Source organism: Micropterus salmoides, unplaced genomic scaffold (genome assembly GCF_014851395.1).
Source record: "Micropterus salmoides isolate LMB-PRFRI ecotype aquatic unplaced genomic scaffold, ASM1485139v1 Ms_hic_scaffold_8, whole genome shotgun sequence".
NCBI classification, from domain to species: domain Eukaryota; kingdom Metazoa; phylum Chordata; class Actinopteri; order Centrarchiformes; family Centrarchidae; genus Micropterus; species Micropterus salmoides.
In genome coordinates, this window is record NW_024044570.1 from 5116395 (window position 1) to 5144374 (window position 27980).

Here is a 27980-nt window from a genome sequence, read left to right on the forward strand (position 1 = left end):
TTATGTTTAATATTGTGTTTCATGTTTACACTGTACATTGTTCGAGAATGTGTGCCAGCATAGATTGAACAGGAATCTTGATGCTTATAATACCATTTATCTGAATCCTGCACCAAACAACCAGAAGCAGACAAAAAACAAGAGACACTTTTCTCTGTAAATATTAACATTTATTTAAGTATACAATTTAGTATTTTCATTGCGCCCCCCCCCACCCCTCTTCACAGGTTCTGTCAGTATCTCGGCTTCTCGATGCAGCATTAAGCCTCGCTGGAGGACGGTAAAAACGCTAAGACGAACAGTTAAATCGAGCGTTGGTTATTTCTTTACACCGTTTACAGACGGAGGATCACAGGCATTGCCAAACCCACAAGCTGCTTGATAATGCCACATTTGGTTCATTATTTGCTTTTTTAAATTATTTTTCCATTAAGGAGGCATTTACAGTCGCATTGCATAAAATTATAGTTTGTTAACTGAAGAGGATGAAAGTTTTTTTATTTATTTATTTAAATCTTTTAGTGCTTTGCGTGATGATATTTGTTTGAAATACTGATCAGACCACTGTTGTTTCCTACAGCTGGAAATAACGGAATGAAAAAAATCAATCAACCAGACATTAAGAAGAAAACTTTCATCATTTCACAAATGCCACAGTGTGAGTGAATGGGTGTGGACAAGTTTTTGTATTAAGCCAAAAAAAATAAAGTCACTAACTGAAACATCGTCACTCATGTTTGTACTCCTCTTTAAAGGTCACCTTTAGCTTTTAAAAGTGTCCACCTTCGCTGTGACCTGCTTGAAATAAAAAATAGGCTACAAATTATTTGACAAAACACACACCAGAAAAACACAAAACTGAACTATCATATAAACTGTGTGCAAATAAACGGCTTTAATTTCATAAAAAATAAAAGTTGAAAATCCACATGAGGCGACTGAGCCGCCGCCGCATTTTGGTCAAAGTATTTATGAAAAAATAACACGACTAAACTACGATTTATTAGGAAACTCGGAGGTACGAAAAGAAGCACGGTAAGAAAATAGTGTTATCTCGCATTTAAACCGACCACAGTCAAACACAAAGAGGATCCTGCCTGTTTGGTCACACGTACGTCTCCCTTTCAGTTTGTTTTTCCACGAGGAATGAAAACACGAAGAAATGAACACAAAAAAAATATTTCCCAAGGAGCACAAGAAGACCGCAATTCAGATTCCCCTCAGTGGTGCAGCTAGTGTTTATATTATTGATTATTGATAATGACATGACGCCGGCGGTGTCTCCACATTGTGCTGATGGCGGTGTTAAGTGCTTTTTTATGACAGACGTCCGGGGGAAAGTGTCTTTTAACGATGAGGGTGTGTAACGAACAACACAGATTTAACGGATGAGGTATTGCACAGATTAATTATAATGGTCATAAAAAAAACAAAAAAAAACAAAACAAAAAGGCAAAAATAAATATACAGCCAATTCATACAACATTTACAACATTTTAGTCAGATGCTGGAAGATTTTTAGAAGATATTTTAGTGTCAGCGGTAGGTGCGGAGGGACCGGGGTTGAGGAGAGAAATCTTCACTAGTCGTCCCACTCGTCGTCGTCTTCGAAGTCCTCGTCTTCGTCGTCATCCTCGTCTTCGTCTGGGGAAAAAAAAAAAAAAGACAGTGTGGAAATCGGGAGACTAACAACCGTTTCACAATAACAAGCCACAAGATGAACAGGAAATATAAACCCGACTGAGGAGTTCTGCTTTAAAGGAATAGTTTGCTTTCCTGCTGAGTTAGATGACGAGATCGATCTCACTCTCACGTCCTTCTGTTAAATATGAAGCTATAGGCAGAGGCCAGCTAACTGGAAACAGAGGGGAAACAGCAAGCCTGGCTCTGTTCAAAAGGAAATAAAATCCACCACGCAGCACATCAAAAGCTCACTAATAGAGACGCTGTCAAAGGTAATGGCCTACATATTAACGACAGGCTTACCTGAGGAATGGATGGCTTTGCTCCTCTTCTGCATCACCTCCATCAGAGCGCCGACAATGCCCGCGGTGGGAGCTGGCGTTGGAGGGCCGGACTCTGGATTATCTGGCACCTGGAGAGCCACAAAAACAGATCCGGTCCAGTTTGTTACAGATACAATGTTGTGTTTCTTTAAACATTTAAATCACAGGTATATTCACATACAGGAAATGAAAGCATCTTGCTGCCTCTAGCCCGCCACAAACACCCATTTATGGATTTTTAAGTGACATTTTGATTTTGACGATTGCTCATTAATCAGATCATAATATACACTTTTGTTCCATTTGTTTTCTGCCTTTGAATAAGACTGCAAACACAAAATGGTGCAGCTTAAAGTGAAATTCCTAAAAATGTTAATTAACCATCTGAACGCTTGATTTTTTTGGTACATTTTTAAAGCCTACGATTGTTTCCATTTTGGCAAATTTGCACCATGAAAAGTCTATTAGCTATAAGGAGTTCTTGTTTGCACTGTAACTACGCGGTGCAAATAAAGAAAACTTCCAAATGTGATGATCATGAGGCTGAAGATCTGATCGACTGACTCTAAGAAGAGAGTGTGATATCTATCACATCTATGACGTGGGATATCGTGATCGTCTTACGGTCTTGAGCTGGATTCCCTGTCGGATCTGGTCCAGCAGGGCGTCCCGTCCAATCCCGGAAGCCGGCGCTCGGTGGTTCTGCTCCACCTTCTTCAGCTGGGCTCCTCCTCTAATCTGCTCCAGCAGTGCCGACTTCCCGCCGGGACTTGGCGAATGAGGGGAGTCTCCGCCTCCACCGCCATCCAGCTCTGGGGGCGGAGGGGGAGGTGGAGGCGGCGGCGGAGGTGGTGGAGCAGGAGCCGCGCCGCCTCCGTTGCCTACTGGAGAGTGCTGGGCCAATGGGGGAGGTGGAGGGGGTGGGGCTTGCGGAGCAATGGACGAGTGCAAGGAAGACTGAGGAGGAGGAGGGGGAGGCTGGTGGTGGTGGTGGTGATGGTGGGGGGGAGGAGGGGGCTGGTGACCTCCCCTGGTGGGAGGAGGTGGAGGAGGCGGGGCACCTAGAGTTCCTGGTCTAGTGGGGGGAGGAGGAGGAGGAGCTGAGGCAGGGGCTCTCGACGGCGGAGGGGGAGGAGGGGCCCCCCTGCCTCCTCTTGACGGGGGAGGAGGAGGGGGTGTAGCTGAGCTGTGGGGGGGCGGAGGAGGAGGAGGGGGACCGCCACGAATAGGAGGTGGAGGGGGTGCTGCAGGAGAAGATAACAGACACGAGATCGAATCAATAAACCTTAAGATGACGTCACACAGGCGCCACCTGCCACCTGTTCCCAAACTTTTTAAATGTGAGTCATGCAAAGCTACAATACAGGAGTCACAGAACTACAGTATAGGAGTGGAAAAGCAGTTTAATAGGTTTCCTTTAATGTTGTGAAACATTGCAATTTGGTTAGGTTTAGGCACCAAAAGTACTCCATGGTTTGGGTAAAAAAAAAGAAATAAAAAAAAGAAAAAACTACGTTATGTTCGTCAGTTAACTTAAGAAATATAAGTAACGTTACTTGCGTAACTTACACAATTTACGTAACTTAAATTATTTAATGTTGACTTTTTGTTTCACACAGGAAACGAACACCTGTCTCCTGGCTGAAAGTCGATTTACTGGCCCTCCATCCACCCCAACCACCTAGTTACTCGGTCTTTTCTGCTAAATATCATATACCTACCTTTACCTACAGGGCTTCCCCCATTGCGCTGAACTATGACACTATTGGGATCTCTAGTGCTTTACAAACTGACGCTGACGGGTCTCGACCACGCGTCCATATGTGACGAGTTGGGAGTGAGAATGGGTTGGAAAATATTTAGTTTTTTAAATGTTGGTCACACAAAACAAGCAGTTTGAATATGTTAACATGGGCTTTTAGGAGATTGTGATACTTTGACATTTTATAGAAAAAAAAACAGTCAATTCAATTTTCTAGAAAAGAATCTGCTGATTAATCGATGATGAAACTTATTGTAAATTGCAGCCCCAGACTGAGGGTATGAAGAAAGTTACATTTCTGCAGCACCTCGTCTGTACTAGAACAGCGTCCTTATTGTAGTCAGTCAACATGACGACCACAGATAGCCAATAATATTCCAGTACTCTGACAACTTGAAAAGATCCACCATCTTTCTACACGTTGTCTAAAATCATCATACACCCAGACACCCTTACATCATCCTAAATTGAGATTCAGATCAGTCCTGCTTTCAAAGCAGCGCAGCTTAACATGAATAAAACATGGGCAGAGACTCATGACAGAAGAAGCAGAGTCTGTCACGAGGAATAAAAAAAACAGACAGAGCATACCGTTTCATCTGCACACCTCAAATCTACTGTCGGAAAGAAAAATACAGGAGAAAGGCAGGAAATGATAGTTCAAGATAAAACTGTGAGGGGATTTTAAATGAGTTTGAAAAAAAAAAAGTTATTTTGCTTCTTTTTAAAACAAATTTTTGCTATGTTGCTGTTTTTATAGATTAATTTTAGGCTTAAAAATCCCTGACTTCTGACTCGATGCTACACTACACACTTCGCCCGTCATGTTCTGTGATTGATATTGATTATTTATCATAAAAATGTTGCACAAACACCAGTGCACTCACACCTTAAGTAGATGACAGCTGTCAATCACTCTGCGTAATGCAGCGCAAACATTACAGTCGGATAAATGAAATCAGTTTATTCAGACTGGTTCGCACGACTTGTCCTTTGTAAAAACAGCTTTTGTCTTTTCACTTGATCAAACCTCATAGTTTGTATGTACGGAAACCTAAATATTTAACTTTATTTTCACGTTTGTCTCTAACATTTAACTGACTCTCATGTTTTAATGTCCCACAAGAGTTTAAAGAAAAGGTTCGACAAGTGAAATCCACTTATTAGTCTTCTGGTGGAGAGAGAAGATTCTGTTGATGAGAAGATCAATACCATACTCCTCATCTAACTATCTGTTAGTAATAGGGTACAACTAACGATTATTTTCATTATCGACTAACCTGCAGACTATTTCCTCGATTAATCGACTAATCGTTAGGTCTATAAAATGTGAAGAAATTGTGAAAAATGCTCATCACAATTTTCCAGAGCCCAAAGTGATGCCTTCAAAGTACTTCTTTGGTGCAACCAACAGTCCAAAACCCAAAGACTCGTCATTTACTATTATAAATGACAAAGAATAGCAGCAATTCCTTAATTGACGAAAGAAGAAGAAACCAGCAAATTTGTTTACATTTTTGCTTAAAAAAAAATGCCTGAAATGATTAATCGATTATCAAAATAGTCGACAGACTATGTGAATAATCGACTCACCGTTGCAGCAGCAGTTAGTAATAGTATTTCCCACAATGTTTAACTACTCTTTTAAGATCTGTTTGAGAGGTTTTTACATTTTGGCAAAAGAGAGGAAAGTCATTTGGGAGAAAAACTGTAAAAACTAAAATGTATTATGTATCAGCTATCTGCAAAATCAACTGACAAGCAGCAGCACTGGCCTTCTTCCATCTGTCAAAAATGAGCAGAGCCCTGCGCAGAGAGAGCAAGAGAGAGAGCGTGACCGTCCAGCAACAGAAACCAAGGCAGAGCATGGTTTCCCACAACACTACCTAACTGGGAACGGAACTAAATACATTATTTTTTTAAGACTAAATAATTTATTTATTCTGTAAAAAAAAAAAAAATCACAATTTTCCAAAGTTGAAGCTGACATCTTCCAACTTGTTTTCGTGCTTGTTTTGTCTGACCAACAGTCCAAAATCCACTAAACTTAAATAAACAACTCATCAATTAATTGAATTATCATTAACAATAATTACGCCACAATATCTGTGTTTACATCACAGATGGTGTTAAATCAAATGCTGCGCCACCTTCATTATTATTCAAGATCAGTTTGACACATCAAAAGGTATCCGAGTGTGTACGTGTGTGTGCGCGTTCTCACCCTGCCTCCTCAGTTCGTTTTTGACAGCCTCCACCCCTCCTTTCTTCTCGATGAAGTCGTAGATGACCTTGGACGTCTCTCGGTCCTTCAGCTGAGCCTCAGAGATGCCGCACATGTCGAACAGGTTCTTCAGTTCAGGATCCAGGTTGTTGAGCTGCAACAACAAAACAGAGAACATTTTAAACACGCACACACACAAACACACACACTGTTCAGGACTGCAGTTATAAGACTTCTAACTAAAGCTCACACAAAAATGACTTGTCAGCTCAAAATACTTACTGATGACTCCTGTGGTCAAACTTCCATTTGTGCAGAAAATAGCTGCAACAAATTGTGTTCTTGTATGAAATGCTGGATGAGGAAAGATGCATTATCTGGCCATGTGGAAGGAATCCCATTACTGTGCGGCTTTGTAACAGTTAGAGGTCAGTCTTTAGCCATGCTATTGACTCCGTGAGGCTGTACTTCTGCACAACGCTGCTTTGAGCCAAATGCTAACTCCCTAATGGGAGTCCTGCACAGTGCCGACTAAGCTAAGCGCGTACATGAGTATACAAGGATCTGAAATAATTTGACTTTGTTCTGGCCCGTCCTGTAACAGCTTGAAAAAATTCTGGCCCAATGCCAGACTTATTTGCCGACCCCTGCTTTAGGGCATTGGTTTTCAAAGTCTGAGACTGTGGGCCTCTCGTCAGACAAAGCTTGAAAAAAGCCCCCTCAACCCCCCATATTTTACTTGCTTAGTTTTCGCCTGGATGCCTAAGATATCATGATTATGTTATTTGGTCCTATAGACACTCAACTATTGAGAAAAGATAGCCTTAATGTTTAACATAACTTCAGACTACGCCAAATACATGAAGTGTCTCCTAAAGCATTTACTGGTTTCTGACTCTGGTAAAGTAGGAAACACTGTAAAATTCCCCTCTTTAACCAATCACACATATTTAGTCTATTCTTCATGATCTCTTTTTGATAACGTAAGAACTTTTCACTTCCATTCACTGAGCCTGCCCCGAAACAGTTGAGGCCCTCCCAAGTTCAAAACCCTCTGCTCTAGGGAACTTTAATATCAGCAGCAATCCATCTGCTATTTCACCCTGAACCACCAACGTCAACTGACTGACTGCCCACATTTTCACAGCAATCCATCTAGTAGTTGTTGATAAATCTCAGTCTGGACCAACAGACAGACCGACCAACATTACCGTCCCTAAAGCCAAAGGAACATGTTTATAGTAGTAACACTGAGTACTGAAAGCAGTCCTCTACTTTGATCCAATGTCTCCTGATTTTAATAAGAACTTTGTTTTATATTAGTTCCTAAACAGCCTCCACTTCACAGCAACAAACAATTGCCAAACCTTAAATGACAACACTGATGATACATCCTGTTAACAATCCCACTCAGTTATTTTCCCACTGGATTTTGTTAATACATGTTAGTTTATTTATACCTCACTTGGTTTTATTATACATTTGTCACCGTTTCTTCTGTAAATAAGCAGATTCTGCTTCCTCTGCGGCGATGATACTCAGCAGTCAGTCACAGTGTCAGTCTGACATCTGCTGGCCAGCAGGTAGAATTACAAGCTCCAAACAAAACAATCCACTCCGCTGCTTTTCATCAAATCAAACATTGACCTGCAACTCTGTTATGTTCTCCTCCTTGGAAATATTCCCACCTCGTTTCTGTCACACTGCAGTGCATTCTGGGACTGTCTGGTGTGGGACTGACATGTGGGATACTGTATTTTATCAGCCTCCTGCTCGTTAAGCCCCCCCAGTCTGAACACAACGTTCGTTAGCGGACAAACTCAACGATGACATCAGCAGCTTCAATTGCTACGAGAAACCAGTTCCTAAACAGCCGATGTAATAACGTGCGCAGTTTGTCACTAGATGCTGTTTTCACATTACTCAGTTGAAGGTTTCTCCTCGTTTCCCTGAAATGTTTGACATCACATCTAGTGGAGAAACAAATAATGCTCCAACATACAACTTAAACTCTGCAGAACACGTACATTCGTCTTTTGAGACAGTAGTAGAACTTTTTTTCATATTTATTGTTTTTGGAAATCAGTAACAAGACAGAAAAATGAAGTGTGCTTTAAAACCTCTTAAGAGTATTGTCACATTTTATCATTTCAAAACTCAAAATGTCAGCTGCCCTACGAAACAAACCCTAAATAACATCACATAACGTTTAAGTGTGTCATTTTGCCAACCTGTTTTTTACTCTTTGTCCTCTTTTTTATGGGTGTTTGTATCCTAAATTGTGTCCTGTTAATTGCAAAATTTGAAGCACCTGTATAGGAGCTATACTGGATGTGCCTTCTGCATACTCTGCAGCAATAAGAGGAAATAAAAAATGAAAAAAGCCCCATTACTCTAACTTGTGATCTCACCACAGCCCTTGCTTTAATAAACCAGATTATTTTCAGCTGTGGCACCAAATCACTTTTTTATGAAGGGAACTGCTGACAGTTAAAATACTTTCATTTGTGCTGTTAGTTCATTGCAACATCATCACTGATGATGAACACAAAGAGGAGCTTCTTGACAGCTACAGCTCCCCTTGTGACAGAGATGTGCTGGTTGTGGAGACGACCACGTAGTCAGTGCGTTTGCGGGTTTAAAAGCCAGTTTCATGAGGTGCTTCGTGCCTAATAAACAACAACAAGTCAATACAACTTTTAATTTAACAACATAAGAGGGGTGGGGAATAGCGTAGGGTGCACAATTACCACATTGCATTAATTTCAAGTGTGCTAATTATCTATGAAATTAGAGCTTTTTGAGACTGTGGAAGAGGAAGAGAGAAGCGCTTTGAATGAGTCTGTATTTAAATATATTTACATAATGTCTTCAGTATGCCACTCTGAGCAGACCGGTTCTCTCTGGAACATTCTGTGTCCGTGTGCAGCTTCTGAGACGCAGCGAGATGAGTATGAGCAGGAAACAAAAAGAGCCTATTGTGTGATTTCATCATGCAGCAACCACACAGGTCACTATTGTGCTCCTGTGTGCGTGTTTGTGTGTGTGTGTGAAAGGGGGTACTCACATCAAAACCTGTGTTTGGATCCCAGCCCACGTGACCGATGTGCCTGAAGAAGACGGGGACAGATATGTGGTGAGATCACACACACACGTCCACACAAACACATAAATATACAGAAGTACATCAACTATTCAGCATGTGCATGTGGGCGATCATGTGCACATGCTAAATAGTGAGCCCACACACTGACACATCAGTCACAGAGACAGTGTGGTCATTGAGCGATTTCAGACCGCAACGAAACAGGTTTACTGTTGCCAACAGGCAGAGGGTTTCTGCTGGATCAGACAGGGTGGTACAGGTCTATGACTGCGCGCACACACACACGCACACACACACACACACACACACACACACACACTACAAGGAACATTTTGGAGAGGCTTTAAGTTTTTTTCCTAGAACATTTAAGTTAATTATTTGTCACTTGTTTTAGGCTGAGTTTGCTTTTGTAAGATGACCCGATTGCCAGTTGAGCAAGTTTTAGCACATTAACAGCAAACTCTGCACACATTAACATTCCTAATGATCATTTCCCAAGTCATTGGGAGTTTCTGGTTTAAAGGGGAATGCCACGAGTCATGAGTACTTCTACTACTCCGCCTGAGAATGCTGTTGCATGAAGTCTTCTGTGTCTCTGGAGGAGTAATTCATTTCAATGACACCACTCGAGTGTCTCGGCCTCACCATGGAGAAAACAGAAAGCCTGTGTTATGGAGGTATGGAGCTTGAAAGATATAGATATTTATCAGAGAGGGTCTAATGAAAGACACTATTGAGTTGCATTTTACCCACACTGGGGCCAAAAAGTCAGGATGTCTCGCTTCAATTTTTGACGGCACTTCTCGTCCCCCAACTACAGTTTTTTTTTTCTTCTTTTTTCTATCATTTAATCGTGAAAATATTAGTCAATATTATTCAGATTAGATGGACTAAAACACTATCTCATCATCATTCTGCTGCAGCGCTCAACAATGATAAATACGAGGTGCGACTCACTGGAAGTTGCTGGGCGTGCCAATGTCAGCCTTCGTCAGCTTCTTCTTCTTGCCTTTGGTCTTCTTGTCCTTCCGGGACAGCCCGCTGTGGCTCAGCATGTTGTTGAGGTGGTACGGCTGCTGGTGGCTGTGGGAGTTGTGGAATCGGACGTTGTTGATCTCCGGGTTCTTGATGTCCACCACGGCCATGTGCAGAGCTGGACCTGAACACAGGGAGGGAGAGAGGGCGGTCAAGCAGAAATGTTTATGAGCTGTGGTTGATTTTTGACAGCAAACTTTCCACTTGTGCAACACAAATATTAAAATGTAATAAGTAGACTCTTAAGATATGCCTCGATCCCATTCCTGCTCCCCAGGGGATGAACCTTTTTAACAATGACCATCCCTCAGGACAGGCTTTACATTTTTAGCTCCACTACTGGTTAGATTCCACAAATAGTCAAATCATCAGCATGTTGTTTGTTGTGTCAAACATGTTGCTGTTTAGGGTTTCTGCAGGCTTCACAAAGTTAAACGAAATACCTTTTAAGACCATTTAATGTAACATATTTGCAAAACAGCTGATCCAGGCTCAACTTTTGCAGTAACATCATCCAGTAAAATGCTGCGTTAACCAGTAAAATACATGCAAGCGCAATTTCCTGGCAGAGGACTTTATAACATTAACACGGTGATGTTAAGATAAACTATCCGTTGTCGTTATAAAATTGAGGGCAGTGCAGCGTTTTTGCACATGAAAAGCCTCAAACTCAAGAATCTTTTACTTAAACTAGACTTCCTTTATTCTACTTATTTATCTTATGTGTAGTGTGTACTGCTGGTCGGACAGCACTGACTGAAACTTCTTATAAAAGAAGCACGAAGACGAGTTTATTATGAAATATGTTACAATTTCCCCGACAGCCAAACACACACAAACATTTTTTAATATAAAATTGATTATCTGGCAGGCAAGAAAGCAAGCTTTTAATACCTTTGCAAATGAAATTAAATATTTTAATACATTTTAAGGCCTGATTTTGATAAAACAGAATTCAATTCTATTAGGATTTAAGACCTGTGTGGATTCCCTGATATTGTCGCTGTAATGAAGACTGCATCCTACAGGGGGATGCTGGCGTACCTTTTGACTGTTAGTAAGGTTTTTACTGTAGTATGTAATCTAACCGACCCCTACTGACACTAATCTATATACCTTCAGTAATCCCTGGTACCTGGGAGATCAATATAGCAAAGGGTTTCTGTAAAATCTCTGCAGTGTTTCATGTTTACCAACGGGGATCTGATCCATCTGCACTGAGCTTTTATGATCCATCTTTTCTTATATAAATGTCAACTGGCTGTCTCCCCCCTAGCGTTGGTCCGAACCGTTCAGTCTTTGAATTCTCATAATCTCCACAAACCACAGCAGCATCTGACAATCACTAATCCACTGCTAATCCCAGTCCAAATCCCAGGACTCCCCATGAATGCCGGATGTCTATGACCAGACCAACATGCTTGCCTCAAATCTGCCGTCTTCTGAGGACCAGGGTGGTCGTTTCCACCTTTTGAAGTAGAGCTGTATGGGTTGGTTCTGTGTGATCAAAGATGAGTTATGCAGCCCCCTCCCTATGGAACTCCTTACCCATACACACCCGAGATTGCAGCGACATAGACTCAAATCACTTATAAAAACCCACCTTTTTAGACTAGCTTTTAACCTCAAATAATGTTATATTGCACCTCCTGCTGTTTGTTATTTATATGGTCGCCCCTTCGCTCTTATATTTCCGCACCACATGTTTTCATCTACTGTTCATACATTTTATATTTTGCTATTCAGGTTTTTTATCAGTTTTAAATGTACATAACTTCTAATTTTTCTGTAAAGTGCCTTTGAATGTCCTTAAAAGCGCTACAGAAATGTATTATTATTAATTTTTTTTAAAGTAACCGGAAGGCTTGCTTGAGCTTCACAATCTTGTAAACTTTTATTTGACAGTTCCTTATTTAAATCTTCATTTTTATAAGGCATTTTGGGAACTTGTTCATAATTTCTGAATCATTTTTGTATCAGTACTCAAACTCAGGTATCGTTTCATCGTCTTAACATTTCAACTGACACCTAGCCCTAATCGAATTATAATGTCACAAAAATGCTGTCCTCCTGATCCTTTTGCAAAGTTTGCTGAACTCCAAATAAGTCAGACTCGAACTTTGGTTCATTAACACATTCAATACGAAAAGCTGCCAGAGTCGCTGCAAAAATTTTGGCTTCTTTTCTAAAACAGACCAGACCAGCAAAAACTTACAACCACACTTCGTATTGGTTGGATTAGATACGACAATGAGCATCGATTCAAGCCACAGCATTCAGTTTGTCAATGAACAGCAAATGTGAAGCTTTCAGAGCTGGATATAAGAGTTCACATCAGGTAACAACAGAGACAGAGGCGATCTCTCAAATTTCCCCAAACAATATGGATGATCCCAACATGAGCAGCTTCTTCGCTACAAAAGTGATTTTACTGATGTTCTCACAATGAGGATGAGAATAATACAAGTGAAGAGGACTGGGGAGGCTGAGACACATACATTTCCCAAACAGAAAAGCAAATCCAGAGCAACGACGTCCCGCTGTTAGTCTCATGTTTCACAGCTGAAATGTCAAAATGAATCTGTGCCCCTGGAGAGAAACTTGACTGAAGAGACGACCGATTTGTTCAGTATGTGTTAATCCTGCTCTTTACAGCGTCAGTGTTTGCCAACAGTCGGCTTAATGAAAGTAAACCGTTTTCTTTGGGATGACATGCAGACACAGCTGCAGAGGAGAAGATCTAAACTAAAGCTCTGATGCACTGGGACCATTACCCACAACTTTGCTCATGATGGTGTTCAGGTGAAGGCAAACTCCAAATTAAGCCGGCTAAATCTGAAAACACTTATTTTTGCTCTCCCTTTTGGCTTTCTGTCCACAAGGTGGTGTGGAATCACAGCTGAACTGCTTCCAGAGAAAAGAAGTATATAAAAGTGGACGTAGCCTCCGTGATGTCACCCATTGGTTTGTGGACAGCCATTTTAAAGCCATGAATTTGGCATCTCGTTTTTTTAAAACCACAAATTACCATATTTGGACGACAGGGTGGAGGTGGGGAGAGACACGAATTGCTACACCTGACAGGCTGTGGAAGCGACTTGCCAATCACAAGGTAGCCACGCCCTAAAGAATACCCTGCTTTGTCATTTATTTTCCTCTAAATGGGACCAACATTTACAAAATGAACATTATGCTGTATTGAAGTAGACTTGAAACTAGCGACTGAGACAATAAATTTGCTAGGAAAGTGTTTACTGAGATAATGAATCAATAAAATAAAACTCAAGTGAGAAGTAGGGTCCTTTTGTCATAGAAGTTTATACAATCGGACTTCTTTTTGCAAGCGAGTGGATATTCTCACTTTAAAACTGGGCATCTTAAAAAGATCTTAACAACACTCCAGCCTCATATTCAAGTCGATGACTATTTGTCTCCTCTACCCTCTGTGATTAATGATTTTAAATGTTAATGGAAACCACAGTGTGCTATATTCCCTAACTTCAATGGTCAATGTTTCAGTGTAGCAGCATAGGAATTAAGAGCAGCTGGTGCTACTACTGGTCACCTAGTGAACAGCTAACACTTAATCATAAATGACCCCCCCCCCCCATCAAATCTACACAAATCCCAAAAGTTTAGGATTCAAAACAGCAAATTTCGCTGAAAGGTGAGAAGTTTTATGCTGATTCATGTGCACTTTCTTCTAATAAAATAGAAATTCACTGATGAATGATAAAATTAAATATATACAAAACAAATGTTCAGCAGCAGTAACTATAGGGATTACAGATTAGGCCTAATGTGCATCACAACAGGCTTTAAAGAGAACAACAACAGAGACCATGTGGTCCACATATGGCGCAGATGGGCTTCCTGCTGACCAGATTAACCTGCAGCAGACTTCCACTCTGTGTCAGTGTGTGAGTCACACAAACAATGCTGCTAATGTGTCGGGAAACACCACAACACTCCAGTCTCTTGGCATTTGTCATCCAGTCACGCAAAAATCTATTTTTGTAGGAGACACTCAATGAGGATGAGCACGTCTTCTAATCAGCTTCTTGCTTCTACATTCACATGGAGACATATACTGTAGGGTCACAGGTTTTCATGACTAAACACAGTGGAGGGCCACAGTAGCACGCACTAAGATACCTTTGCCTATATTATACAGCAAAAAAACAAAGAAATTACTCTACTCGACTACTAAGTTCTTGGTATTACCACCAGTAATCACAGGTGGTGCTACATTAAAGCAGGCCTTGGTAACAACTGAACATACAATGCAAAACCTTCTGCATCTCGTATCACTGCGCTAAGCCCCTCCCACCAAACCTACAAGAAGGAGCTGGTCGCCCTGTGAAACCTCATGCCATGTAGGGCTCGCTCTCCACGGCGAGACCTGGCCCCTCTGGCTTCGACTTATCTTTTCTAAGAAAACTCTCCAACGTGTCAAACAACTAACAGCGGGATGAGAGGCTAGTACATCACTGTCTCCCCTTAAAGGTTTTGTCGTCATGCCTCTTTGCCACTCGTCGATACGAGCGCCGTGGCATCAAACATAATGAGTTTGAAGCCCCGTGTGGAGCCGTACTATACGCCGTTGTTGGTAAAGGAGGGACGCGCAGTTCTTCCATTGTTTGTGGTTGTTTCTCAGCCGTTGTGTTTGCAAAACGTCTGAAGCCGCACTGAAGATATTGAGCTGGACTGAGTGAGAACATGTGGGAGGAGGGGGACTGCGCAGTGTGTACACAAGCAGTGATTAACAGTGCGTTTGAGACTGATCCTGGCTCTGATTGGTTGCTTTGACCTAGAAGCAGGAGCACTAGGTGGAGCCAGAGGAACGTGATGTATTTGTTAATATTTTCTTCTTTTTTATTATTTTTTATTCTTTCTCACGTACGGCTGTTGAAATATAGTGATAGTTTCAGCAAATATGCCCCATATTATTAGGAGTTCACTACTGTATCTTTAACTACAACTAATATTTTAAGGATTATAACTTCACTTTCTCTCAATTTTTTTTGTTTCATACTTGTACTTGCATTTTGTTGTGGGGGACATAGATTCTCGTGTTTCATCTTGTGTTCATGTTATTGGTGTTTTTGTTGTTTGATACGAAAGCAACAAATAAAAAAATAACAGGGTTATAAAAGTAAATATGAGGATCATTTATTATATAATAGGCGAAGATAACCATGTCATAATCTCAAGATAACGGGACATAAAAAGCCACTGTGGGTCACTCTGAGCTTAAGTAAGTAAGTAAAACTGAATCTGAATTATCAACATTGAGAGTTCAACATACCATTTTTAGTGTCACCTCTCTTCTCTGCAAAAGAAAAATTAACACAATTATAGTTTCAGAACAAAATCAACAGGACTTAATTAAATTAAGAACACGTAAAATGAAAGATGTTTAGTTTCTAAGAGGCGAGAGAAGAGGGTGAACTGTTCAAGAGTCAGAAAGTGTGTTACAGTTCAGTAAGCATCATTCTGTGGCGGCTAGAGAGAAGATGACAGTTTTAAAGCCCTCAGGTGTAAAAGCTGTCAGAGAACAAACGCTGCTTCATTTATTCGACGCTGTGAGCAAAGCAGTCAGAAAGAGAGTTCAGGAAGTCTGCAACATGAGCGGAAGAAGAAAAAGCAAAAGATCTGAAAGCTCAGTTGTGATAAGTCCGATGAAAAACTCCCCTCCTAAAAAAAAAAAAAAAAAAACACCTTCTGTGTCCCAGCTCTGTGAGCGTTTGACCCTCAGTAACCATCACAGTTTGAGTGGTGTACTTCAAAAGTGCCAGCATGCTGAGAGGAGCTGGAGGGAAGCCACAGAGGACCCTCACTTACAACACAGAGACAGGCTGATGGTTTTACTACAGCAGAGAGAAAAGTCCCAAACCAAACCTTAACTCATGTCCTCATCAAAGAAAACACCTTTACAGATTTTACATTTACGATATTGTGACTTATACCCCTCTCATACAGCAGACGCACATCTGATGTGGGTCACTTTCAAAGAGTTCAAATGAACACGTACATTAGTTCAAATTAATTTGAACGCAACCATTCAGTATATAGCGCAAGTAAACCCAAATTTAAAAGTAACAGCCTTCTATACTGACATGTGTTCAACCCACATTAGACCCATTCCTATGAGACAGCGGTCACTGTTAGAGACTGCGGTCTGTAGTTTAGTTTATACGCACATCCAGAAAGGACTAAATAGAAGTTAGGTTCAGGCTACACAAGCACACTCCCACCTATACGTGCACCTTCACTATTCTTCTGTAGAGTCTGTTCAATTATGCTTACCCGTCATTAGTTTCATTTCCATCCCTAATACTTGTAATAACATAACGTCACACCTCATGTTATAGCCAACCAGGCTCCTGGATGGCAACGTGCAACAGTTTCCTATTAAAAGATACGACAAATGCTATTCAGGTCATTTATTTTTGTTTTAATTAATTAATATAATGAAGATCCCTCAACTTTTGCTGCAATGCTTTATTTTGGTGAGGTGCATTTTCTACATCATTAGTCAGTCAAGGCTTCAAGCTTAAAAAGGAACTCCAATATAAATGATTAACGTGTGCAAAAGTCTTGACGGAGAAGAGAACAAAGCATCTTGTGCTTACTTTGAGAACAAGAAAAACAAGAGTCCGTCAGCGTGTGGGATCGTTTGGTTCCTTCTAAAATGTCCTGTTTACCTATACTTTTAATTTCAAGATCCATTCAAGTACCTTAGCGGGAACATGAGCAAAGCAGCCAGGTTTGGGACTGAGGCTGAGGTCTTGTTAGCAGAAGAGGTGGTAAGTGTTCTAAGCACAGGTGTGAAAGGTTAAAGGTCACACAGCTTGATGAAGCAGAGAGACAAAATGAAACAATAAAAACGTACCAGTTTTGCGTTGTCGTCGGTTGAGCAGGTCGTTAACTGCCGCTCTGAATCTTTTGGCCTCCTCTTCGCTGGCGAAGTTCAGACCGATCTGACAGGTCTGAGAGGGAACAGCAGAACAAGACACAGATGGCACCTTTCTTTAAATAAAAAGTATTCAACAGAAAGATTATAGAACATCAAGTCTGCGCACATCATACCTAATTATCACCAGGCAGCGTCTGGAGTAAGTGATACTGTTTCACTAACCGGGGCATGATCATACACTACACTGTTTAGAGGTCTCATGATTTAAAAACATTTTGGCTTTTCCTGAAGTGCATCCTCTAAAGAATCAGTCAGTTAAGTACAGACATCTCCAGCTCGGGTCCTCCTGCAGCATTTTATAGCCGAGGAGGGTCTTTTGTCAAAAAACGACTCAACCTTCAGAAGCTCTCTGCTCTGCAACTGTTTAAAGAGCAGACACATCCTGAAGGCCTGCGGCTGCTTCACATTACTGCCTGTGTGTAAAACAGCTGCAGCAGCAGCAAAAAAAAAATACAATAGACACCCTAATGTGAATATGTGACTGTGTGAAAGCGCATTCAGTGATCTCACACCTTATTAAACTGTAAGACCTGATCAGTGAGTCCAGCAGCTGTGGGCAATTTGTTTTTGAGGTAATGACAAAGAGCTGCACACTTACATCGCCTGCAAACATGATGAAGTAGGATCTGGAGCTGCTGATAGAGAAGTTGTGGTACAGTTCTTGTTCAAACATGGTTTTCCCTTCCTGCAAAGACAGAGAAAGAAACAGAGTAGATTATTCTTGGGAGTTCAGAAGAACCAAATCTGTAACACGCATCATCAGATTTTCATCCACGGACTACAAATCACCCGCACGTTCTGTCATTTTCAATACAAGAAATTACCAAATTCACACGATTTGCCTTTTGACAAACCGCGTTTTCAAATAGTTGGTGTTTCTTGATTTGATTTTCTGACAGAGCTCATTAACAGCGATACATTTGGACGCATCTTTAAAGTAACGGCAGGTTTGTTTTTAATAGAAATTAGCTGAAACCGAAGTGATATTTTGTCCACAGACTCAGCCTGTATGAGAGTCAGACAAAGTAAACACACATGAGTGGCTGGTAATTCAATTTGATCCATTAGAGTTACACACCTGATTGCACATCATCTTTGAAAAAAAAAACGTGTTAATTTATTCTGCCAACAGTGTATAGATTCAGTCAGCGTAACAGACAGAGGGAAGAATGAAGAGAAAATGAGCAGATTTAATGGACAAGTTGGCCGTTTTTGGCTAATAGGGGTGTGACGAGACGAGATTCAAGACTGGGTTCACGAGACGAGACGAGATGAGATTTTAACACTATTTTTAAGAAATCTTTAATACTGAATTATATGAAAATTTTTTAGTATTAAACACTTTATTTCCTGCATTCTGATGAATTTTTCTGCACTAGTTTATGGTGATTTGTTAAAATTTTTTTACATAAAGAGAAACACAAAATTCTGGTGGCAGGAGACAATTCAAACTCTATAATGAAACTATAACAGAATATAAGTCTTTGCAGCTCTCGGTTATCTGTTTCTCCTGTAGAACAACTTTTTTAATATCATCCCTGTAGATTCATGATTTGGTCTTCCCTCCTCTTTGTGTCTTTGTTTGGGGAAGTAACACTTTTTCACCATAATGATAAATTACTTAATTTTAAATTAGTTGTAAACTCCTGAACTTGAACTTCTGTGCTTCAAAACTTTCTGCACATTCAGAATCTCCTCCACAAATCTGTGTTCTCTGACGTGTCCAGAGAAAAGTCAGACTATTACCAGACTAACGTCATCAGTTAATAAGAAGTCTGTGCATTACGTTTTTTGATCCGCTGGTAGTAACGTTATCCCCTTCAGACCGTTTGACCGACGCAGTCTGGGACTGCATGCTGCATGTGAAACCGAAACTAAATGAAACACTTTTGATCAGGCAGAAATCTCACCACAGATCCACACACGTGAACTTTAGCAGCTCAGATAAAGTGCTCAAAGCCCCCACAGTCCCAAACAGAGCAGGCTGCGCTTCAGTTTTTAGAGGTTTATGTTGCTCTAACAGCTACGTTACCTCTCGTCATATCTGTCTGGACTCGGTTGATTACTATCACAGTGTACGCCGGTGTCAATCAACTGGGCGGAGTTGATTCACTCCATGAATCTATTTTATCAGTGAGAAAATTAAAATATCATTTGTGTGAGTCTCGCAAGACAGCTTTTTACCTGACGAGAATCTTCATTACAATTTAATCTCACAAAATCTCGTGCCGCAAGATCTCGTCACACTAGGGCTGGGCGATATGGCCAAAAATGTTATCATGATTAAAATATTTCATATCATTTGATATCAATAATTACCACGATATATATCAAATCATTATTTCTTTCAAGTTTCAAGGTAGATTTTTGCTCCTGAGTGGAAATTGATGAAACCAGATGGTTAATTATGTGGTCAGAATGGGAAAAACACTTGATGCCAAAACAGTGGATCACTTCATAAATCTGAGGAAGAACAATCAAAACCATTATGATAAAATCTTTTTCAACATAAATAATAATAAATATCTTAATAGAAAAATTAAGTGCTAATTTGTTTGCGATTCAAATGAATTAAACCAGATATTTACTGACTGATATATTGAACATTTATTATATTGTTATTGAGGAATACTATATTGCAATAATGATCATTATTGTTTTATTGCCCATTTTTTCACAAAACAGACATGTATCCCTGAAATTTAAGAACCAAGATACGCACGAAGCCAAATCTGTTGGTATAAAAAGGCTGTATTTCAGTTTCTTGCTACATGTCAGCCGACCTATATGCTGATACGATAAATCTGTGATAAGATCGAAAACGACAGCTTTGCTGATCAACATTGTGTTTTTCCACCACGTGCCCCCGAAAAGTTTTTAAGCTGTATAGTGAAAGGGATGAATAGCAATCTTCATAAAGATATTCTCTCATTTGCTGTTTTGATGATGGTGGTGGAGAACAAAGTCACTCCAGGTGTCCCAGAGGAGTTCAGATGGGTTGAGATCTGGTGACTTCACAATCATAGAACCAGTCAGTCAGTCCTTTTCACCTTTCTTTGTTACCCGCATCAATATGAAACTTCAAACATTGAGTTTTTACTTGTATTCAAGTATTTTAATGTAACATCTGACTGATTACAAGCTTCTATTTTTCAGGACATTTCCTAAGGAGACTACTTGAAGTACGTTTATGCGACTTCTAATGAAATGTTCAATACATTATACCTGGCTAATATAAACCTAATGCAAATGTTTGGGAAATAAGCTTATTGGCTTTCTGGCAGAGAGCAAGACGAGGACCAATAACTGTCACATATCTGTGCATTCATTACCCTTGTAAAATTGGTATCAATCTTCTCATCTAAATCAGAAAGCCAATAAGCATGTTTCCCAAAATTAAGATGCTTCATTACACTATCTACCTGGTGTTTAGTTAAAGCTTTACAGATGGTCCCACTCACCTTGATATCAAACACTCTGATGAAGTAGGACCTCTGAGGGTTGTCTTTGACCAGACAGGCCACTCCACAGCACCTCTTCACCCAGTTGCAGCTCCGGTCTGCACAGTATACCTGGACCACTGCCGAACACAGAGTCTGAACACACAGAGGACAAAAGGACAGGACGGTGAATATCAGCGCCTGCGCAGTTCATTAACAATACATACAATTAATAACCAGGTGTGTTGAGTCCTGCAGCGAGTGTAAGTAACTGCTCAGTCAGGAGAATTTTAACTGCATGGCTGCGATCTCGCTCTAATGCGTGTCCACATTTAAATACACATCAGGAGAGTTGTTAAAAGCCCCCAAGCTGTGTAACGTGTCACAAAGCAGCAGCAGAGCAACCAGCGAGGAAGCGGAACTCTATCCATGATGCAAAACATTTAAACAATGATAAGGAGTACATAAAGCCCACAGCTGTTTCACCAGGTGAGAAACGAAGAGCAGGTCATTTAGGCAAACCTGAGACCTTTTCAAATCAGATTACCTGTCACATATGCAAAAATCTTCACAATGGAGTCTCAAATGTGCAGAAGAAAATGACTAAATTATGTTTGATATTATGCCCGTACACTCTTTTGTGATCATTTGTTGTCTTGGCATTGTACTTCAAAATGAACTTGCTGAATTAAAGGCACATTCCCCTGATATAATAAATCTCTTCCAAAAAGTTGGGAAGCTTGTGAAAGAGTTTTAAAACCAAAAACCCTTGTAAACTGGTGAAACAGCATTCCCTCACACCATGTGCAACACCACGAAGGTCTTCAAGGAGAGACTGTCCGACAGCGTGCGCCATTATCCCCTTTTATGCTCTTTATTGATTCACATCTCACACCTCTCTATGACGGCATGCATTTCACCTGTGTGGACATTCAGGACAGGTAGGACACTTTTCACTTAAGAGATGACAGAAGAACTGGTTTCTTTGTTGGTATCTAGGGCTGCAGCTAACGATGAGATTAGTAATCAAGTATTCTACAGATTATTTCATCGATTCAGCGAGTAATTGTAAAAGACGTTTACCCCTGGTGAAGAAGTATCCCTCCCCTTTTTCCACTTGCTAACATTCAACACCAGAGCTGAGGGCATCGGAGCAGCGAGGAGGAAGAAACAGGGCCAGCCTAAGTCATTTGGATTCATCGTCCATGAACAACAGAACTTTGTGCCAATCTAATAGTTGTTGAGGTATTTCAGTCTGGACCCAAGTGGTGGACCAACATTGCCATCGCGAGAGTGGCAAAAAAAAGCAAACGACAACAAGAGGTTTTAATTGGGGGACAGATTATTAGCATTTCTGATAAACCACACTATTGTCTAAACTATAGTTGTATTCTGTAGCATTATGATTTGCCTTGATTTGAACTAAGGGGCCAAACCAGGAAAAACAGACCCACACTAACAGTATGCATCTCTTCCATGTTGATGATCTGTCAGTCCTTCACTTCACGAACTTCACTTTCTTCTTGTTTCAGAGGCCTTTTGCCTTAAGTTTGATCTTCAGCAGTAAAACTCACAATGGCATGGGTTGCAGTCATGCGAAGGATTTGGGCGAAACACTCCACTGTTAGGCCCTAAAAAAAAACCATGTTGCTGCGTCTGTATGTTCAGGATCACTGTCCTGAAAATTGGGAACTCTGTACTGTGGATATTATGGATATAAACACCCTAAAATTAAAGCTCTTTAACGTTACAGTGAGTTTTTCCAATTCAAATCGAGTGTATTTGACATTTCCCCACAGTGTTTAACTTTTTCTACAGGACAGGAAGCGGAGACCAGCTGCTGTCCTCAGCAGTATTGTGGGTTTTTGGTTTTGAGGTTTCTGCAGAATTTCCACCGTGTTCAATCCTCTGCCAGATTTTCCCTGTGTGGTAGACAGCAACTCAAGCAGCCGAGAGAGGAAATAGGAAATGCCAATGGACCAGTTTCCTGCTCTGATTTATGATTGCAGGTCAGAAGACCAGCAGGAAACACTTTTCAACACGAAATCACAGCTCAGCATCACACAGGAAAGGTCGAAGGTCGGCCATTAAAAGCCTCATTTAGGATCTGCACATTCTCACTGAAGGAAAGCATGTAGCAATGAACACAGACAGCAACACCGCAGACTCTCTGCAGGTTACATTAGCTGGCGCTTTAGCATCTAACAACCACAAACCCAAAGGACAATATCAATGTTTTAGACCAGCGGTTCCTTATTTGCCTACCCACATCTGATTGGTTACACATCGCGAATAATCTATCTAATAAACAAATAAATTATCAACACTTTGCTCGGGTGAGTGTTGACGAGAAGGCAGCCGATATTTCTGAAGGTGCAATAATCATCAAAAATCATCAAGCTTTTAAATCAGTCACTCTCCCCTTACCCACTCACTGCACACACAACATGCACAAGTCTTCTTTTCATTGCAACTCTGCATCGCAATGTAATGTTATATATTTATTACTTTAACAAGTTACAGTGGCAGTAAAACCTTCTCATACAACATTTCACCTGCGGTAAACCGTGCAGAGGGAGGTGGGGGGTATTTTCATGACAAAAAAAAAAAAAAAAACGTATCAAAACATCCCCGTCACTGTTTTTTCTTTTTAGAAATCGCACCAAACCAATAACATGGACAGAAAGAGGAACCATATGAGGATTTGTAAGTACAGTGCGGGTGGTTCAACCTGAGAGAGCGAGGGAGAGGATAGAGAGAGGTGTGCGAGTAGCTATTTCCTGTGAACGATTAATAATAAAGTTTTTAATTTTAAATTAAATTTACAAAGGAAAGTTTTCTATACAGGTTTTTTATTTCATGAAAAATTCGACCAAAAAATAATTGCTGTAGTTATTACACTACTACACCAGCATTACATTTTTCCTGTCGCGCACCGTAGAGGCAGCTCACGCGCCACCACACTTTGGAGCTTTAGACAATTAACTAAAAACCAAATCAGTTTTTATATTTACTCCTTCATTTATTTGAGTTAGTCCGGAAAAAAATAGTCAAATCAGTCATTACTCAATTGACATAAATTTAAATTTTTTTATATCAGTCTACGCAGACGGATACCTAATTTCAATACATCCAATCAAATCAGTCTAGCATAGGCAGAGCACATACTGAGCCAATCAGAGAAAAAGACTCTCAACAACAATAACAACTGCATTAGCATTCCTGCGAAATTCCGCTTCTTATCCAACTCACAAACATGAACACACATCTTGTCCTGCAACTGAGCTTCTTGAACGAGTGTCCTAACAAGCATTGGCCCTGGGAAAAAGAAAAACAAAAAAATGTATTTGTCATGAATAACTCATGAGGTCAAGCCAATTTTGAGACCACATAAATCTGCTCATGGTTCAGAAAAAAGGTTGAGAAATCAGCTGAAAACATCCAACAGTCATAAATCCAAATCCATCTAATTCAAGCACTCCCAACAAACTTTTCATGTTTATCTGCCTCTGGATAAATCCACCACAGAGTCGTTTAAAGAGCAGAGGGGCACTCCACAAATCCGGATTAGCAACTTAGCCACACAATTTTAGGAAGCTTATAGCTAATATTTTCTGAAATTGTGTTTTTTTTAAAAGAAACCATCACCTTGGATAACTGAAATCTGATACCAAATGTAATATCAGATTTAATTTTCCGATACAAATCTGTTTCACCAGATTTAAATGAACTGTTGTGAGTTTCATATGCTTAACTTTCTAATCCTGCTTTGTGAAATACCCCTCCGGACTACCGCCATCAGTGTGTTTTTATGGAACAGGAGATGAAGTCTGACCACAAGTTATCCTAAATGCTGCTCTTTAACCGAGACTAACTCTAGTAGCCAAAACAATTACACTTTACGTTACTGGTAATGCCTGAAAATAGTCCTGTGTGCAATTTCAAACTTTTAAAATGCCTTTGTGATCATTTTGTTACAGAAAAAAAAGGGCATTACAGTAAATCCTGGTTCATTGCTGATCGTTGATTTTAGGATGGACAAACACTCCTGTCTACATCATTGGAGCTGAGGTGGAGCAGGTAAATAGTTTCAAGTTCTTGGAAATCAGCATCACGGAGAATCTGACATGGTCGTCTCACATTTCCACGCTGGTGAAGAAAGCTCAGAAACGACTGTATTTCTTGAGGAAGCTTAATAAGGCCAAATTCCCACGCCAAGTTCTTGTCAGCTTTTACAGGAGGAGCAACAGAAAGCATCCAGACTGGAAACATCACAAACCGGCATGGGATGTGCACGGCCCAGGACCGGAGGGCTCTGCAGCAGGTGATTAAACCTGCTCAGAAGATCATTGGTACCCATCTCCTGAGCATCAGTGATATCGGTGAGGTGCCTACGCAGAGCCCAAAGGATACTAAAGGACAGAACCCACCCAGCCACAGCCTGTTCACCCTGCTGCCTTCTGGGAAGAGATATAGAAGTTTCTGCTGCTGCACCACCAGACTGCAGAGCAGCTTCCCCCCCCAAACTATCTTAAACTCTAATTCATCCTCAGCACTGCTCCAGTGATGAGTTTATTCTTTATTGATGTACATTGTCTGCTATGTAGCTGAAAGGACTTACAAAACTCAATTTCACTCTACAACTTGTTATAATGTGACAATAAACTTACCTACCTATTGGCTTACTTCAAGGTTTAAATATTCAGAAGACTGCAGGTGGGAATAAGAGCGAGACAGTTGTGGTTGAAAACTAGAAGGGGTTCAGGTTCCATACCCAGTGAAGATCTACCCAACCAGTCTTAGTTTTACCTCTAAGCACAGGTGTTTCACCCTGCATGCATCGGCTTCCTGCAGTCGTAGTTCAGCCGAAACGGCAAACTCCGATTCTGAAATGTGAAGCCAATACGAAAGTGCCTAACACCTACATTGTTTCTAATGGCCAGCAGGGGGCGACTACACTGGTTGCAAAAACAAGTCCTATTGCAGTCAAAATGAGACAAAATGAGGCTACTTCTCAACCGATTTATTACCTCAGTAAACACTTTCCTAATTACTTTATGGTTTGCTAGTTTCAAGTCTTCTTCAATAAAGCAGGATGCTCATTTTGTTAATTATGGTCCCATTTAGAAGAAGATGGACGATAGGCTAAAGCGGGTATGCTTTAGTGAAGTGGTCGGCAATAGGCGGCCCGCCAGCAATTATATTCTCAGTCATGACAGCAACAGTTACTCACATAATCACTTCCTCTGAAGTGTTTGTGCCTCCAAAATAAAAGCACAAGAACGTTTTTTGCAGCAACGCTTCATGTTGAGTTTATTGAGAGCTTTTACTTTGAAATGTTCTGATGGACATTCAAAAGAGTCTCTGGCTTACATGACACACCTCTGTAAAAGCCGTCAGTAAACGTGTGATTGGATTCCCCTGAATTTCCTCAGGGAAATGAAAATTAGTGTCCGATGGCCAGAATGCCAAACTTGAGGCTTCAATACGGTAGTCCACAAACCAAAGGGTGACGTCACAGTGGCTACGACCACTTACTGTCTATGGTTTGGCCTCTGCAACAAGCAGCAGCTGACATTAAAACCTGCTGAGCTGTCCTGCAACCACTTCAATACATCAGCCAGTAAAAGATCTGACTCACAGTTTTTGTTCTTATCTGAGAGGATTTTCACGGCTGGTTATGATTTGGCGTGGAAGTGCAGGAAGGGTTAAACCACGCTCAGTGGAGTTTTATCCAGGTGTTACTGGTTTTCACGTGTAAAAGTGATTTAATTAGAATGCTGCGTCATCTGTAAAAAGGTTTGCATCATTGTGTTGCGCAGCATTTCCTTCAGCTTCATCAAAGGTGGCCGTGTGTTTTCTCATCATACAGAGGCGGGTTTAGAAGTGTCCTTAACAATTATCACATTCAACCAGCAGTTACCATAGATGCCACTGAGACACTTCAGAGTCACTTCAACCCAGTTTGACCCAGTTCAAAGTGTGGAATGACAATTAAAGCAATTAGCCACATGTATGTTGTCTGAGTAAATTCAATTTTTTTCACTGACAATGAAGCTGGCAGTTATTTTCTTGGTCAGAAAATAGTGGAAATTCGCTATCACATCTTCCTAAACCCCCAAGTTAACTTTTTCCTACTGTTAGTTTTGTCTTTTTGTCCAAACCAGCAGTACAAAGCCCAAAAGGTATTCTGTTTGTAATTAATTATCATAAATGTTACATTTTGTGTTTCGGGTATTATTGATAACTTAACTGCAAAATACAAATAAAATGCATGTGGTACTGATGTAAACAATTACTTTAAAATTACAATTACTTAAGAAACATAAAATGTTAGTAACTTGTAGGTCTGCATAATAGTTCAATATTATTAAAAGTGACACTGGTCATCTTGCAAGTCTGGACTTTTTGTGGTGGAAGCGAACAAACAAACTGTTAAGATCTGCTTGACTAATTGTGTCTTTTAAATAAAAGGTTTTATACAACAGAAGCTAATTAACGAACCAGACAAATATGAGGTCGTTTAAGCTTTCAAAATACGTGCAAACAGAAGGGCAAGAAAACACGTCAAGGAGTGTGTGGGGTCACCGATTCTCCTGTAACACCGGGGCCCCGGTATGAACGCCACAGCGGTTTCAAAACAGGTTTTTGCTGCTTCGTATCACCTGAGAGGGGTGAAGAGAACGCAAAGGCTGGCGGGTTTTTTGTTTTGTTTTGTTTTGTTTATGAGACGTGGGTGAAAGTACCTGCACCTTCCTTGAACATGCAGGTGGTAAACAAACCGGGGGGGAACTTACGGCGCATTTTCTTCCCAGGTAGCCGAACAGGCACTCGTTTTCCTGCGGGGTCAGGAGGATGGAGCCGACGTTAGCGGACCTTCGGGGCGGCTGGTGGCTGTTCATGGCTCCGAAGTCTTCTAGTTAACCCCACTAAACGATGCAGTTTTCCCCGGACGGACTCGGCAAACACTACCAATTACAGAAAATCCATGCGGGCTCCGGTTGCTATGGCCTGCAACCGGATCATCTCCGCTGAGTCCGACTCCGGGCTGGAGGGCGGAGAAGGACGGGGAGCTGTTTTCCAGGCTTGCTCTTGCTCAGGAAAGAACAATAACTCCTCCGTGTTGGTGTTAAATAAAAAATGAAGGAGTCGCTACGTGTCCGTACGCGGATAAACGCTCAACTTTCATTCGGAAACTCCAGCAGCTGCAGCAGCGATGCGTACATCCAACATGGCAGCAAGACGGAGCAGACCACTTTAAAGACGGAGGAGAGGGGAGGTGTTAGTTTGGGGAAACTCTTCAAGTATCCACTGTAATATGCTTCACATCGTGAGGTTTGCGAGCACACACACAGAAATATATGATTCATCGTTCATTTTAAGTTAAAACTGCGTGTCGGGTGTGTTTTGGGTCCATTATGTGTCGCT

The 27980-nt window shown here is 40.9% G+C and overlaps 1 protein-coding gene across 2 annotated transcripts; it reads right to left on the reverse strand.

The window, feature by feature from the left end:
- Positions 1-154: 154 nt before the first annotated feature.
- On the reverse strand, positions 155-27946 carry wasla (WASP like actin nucleation promoting factor a). 2 transcript variants are annotated; one of them, XM_038706251.1, is made up of 11 exons: positions 27350-27940; positions 20574-20708; positions 17711-17797; positions 17029-17125; positions 15442-15465; positions 10056-10257; positions 9060-9102; positions 5993-6146; positions 2631-3250; positions 1987-2095; positions 155-1644 (listed from the first exon to the last, which is right to left on the reverse strand). In XM_038706251.1, exons 1-11 carry the CDS (start codon positions 27452-27454, stop codon positions 1583-1585), a joined length of 1638 nt encoding a protein of 545 aa, XP_038562179.1. In that variant the 5' UTR covers positions 27455-27940; the 3' UTR covers positions 155-1582. The 2 variants fall into 2 exon arrangements, with proteins under 2 accessions (XP_038562179.1, XP_038562180.1); XM_038706252.1 differs by lacking the exon at positions 15442-15465 and having other exon boundaries at positions 27350-27946.
- Between the last annotated feature and the right edge of the window lie 34 nt (positions 27947-27980).

What these genes read in the sequence shown, in the direction of transcription:
- wasla (XM_038706251.1), bottom strand. Translation starts at nt 27,454, where the DNA reads ATGAACAGCCACCAGCCGCCCCGAAGGTCCGCTAACGTCGGCTCCATC. An exon ending in TCATCATGTTTGCAGGCGAT is followed by an intron (nt 17,126 to 17,710) that starts GTAAGTGTGCAG and finishes GTTCCCTCTCAG; the next exon opens with ACCTGTCAGATCGGTCTGAA. An exon ending in AAACGAACTGAGGAGGCAGG is followed by an intron (nt 3,251 to 5,992) that starts GTGAGAACGCGC and finishes CTTCTCCTGCAG; the next exon opens with CACCCCCTCCACCTCCTATT.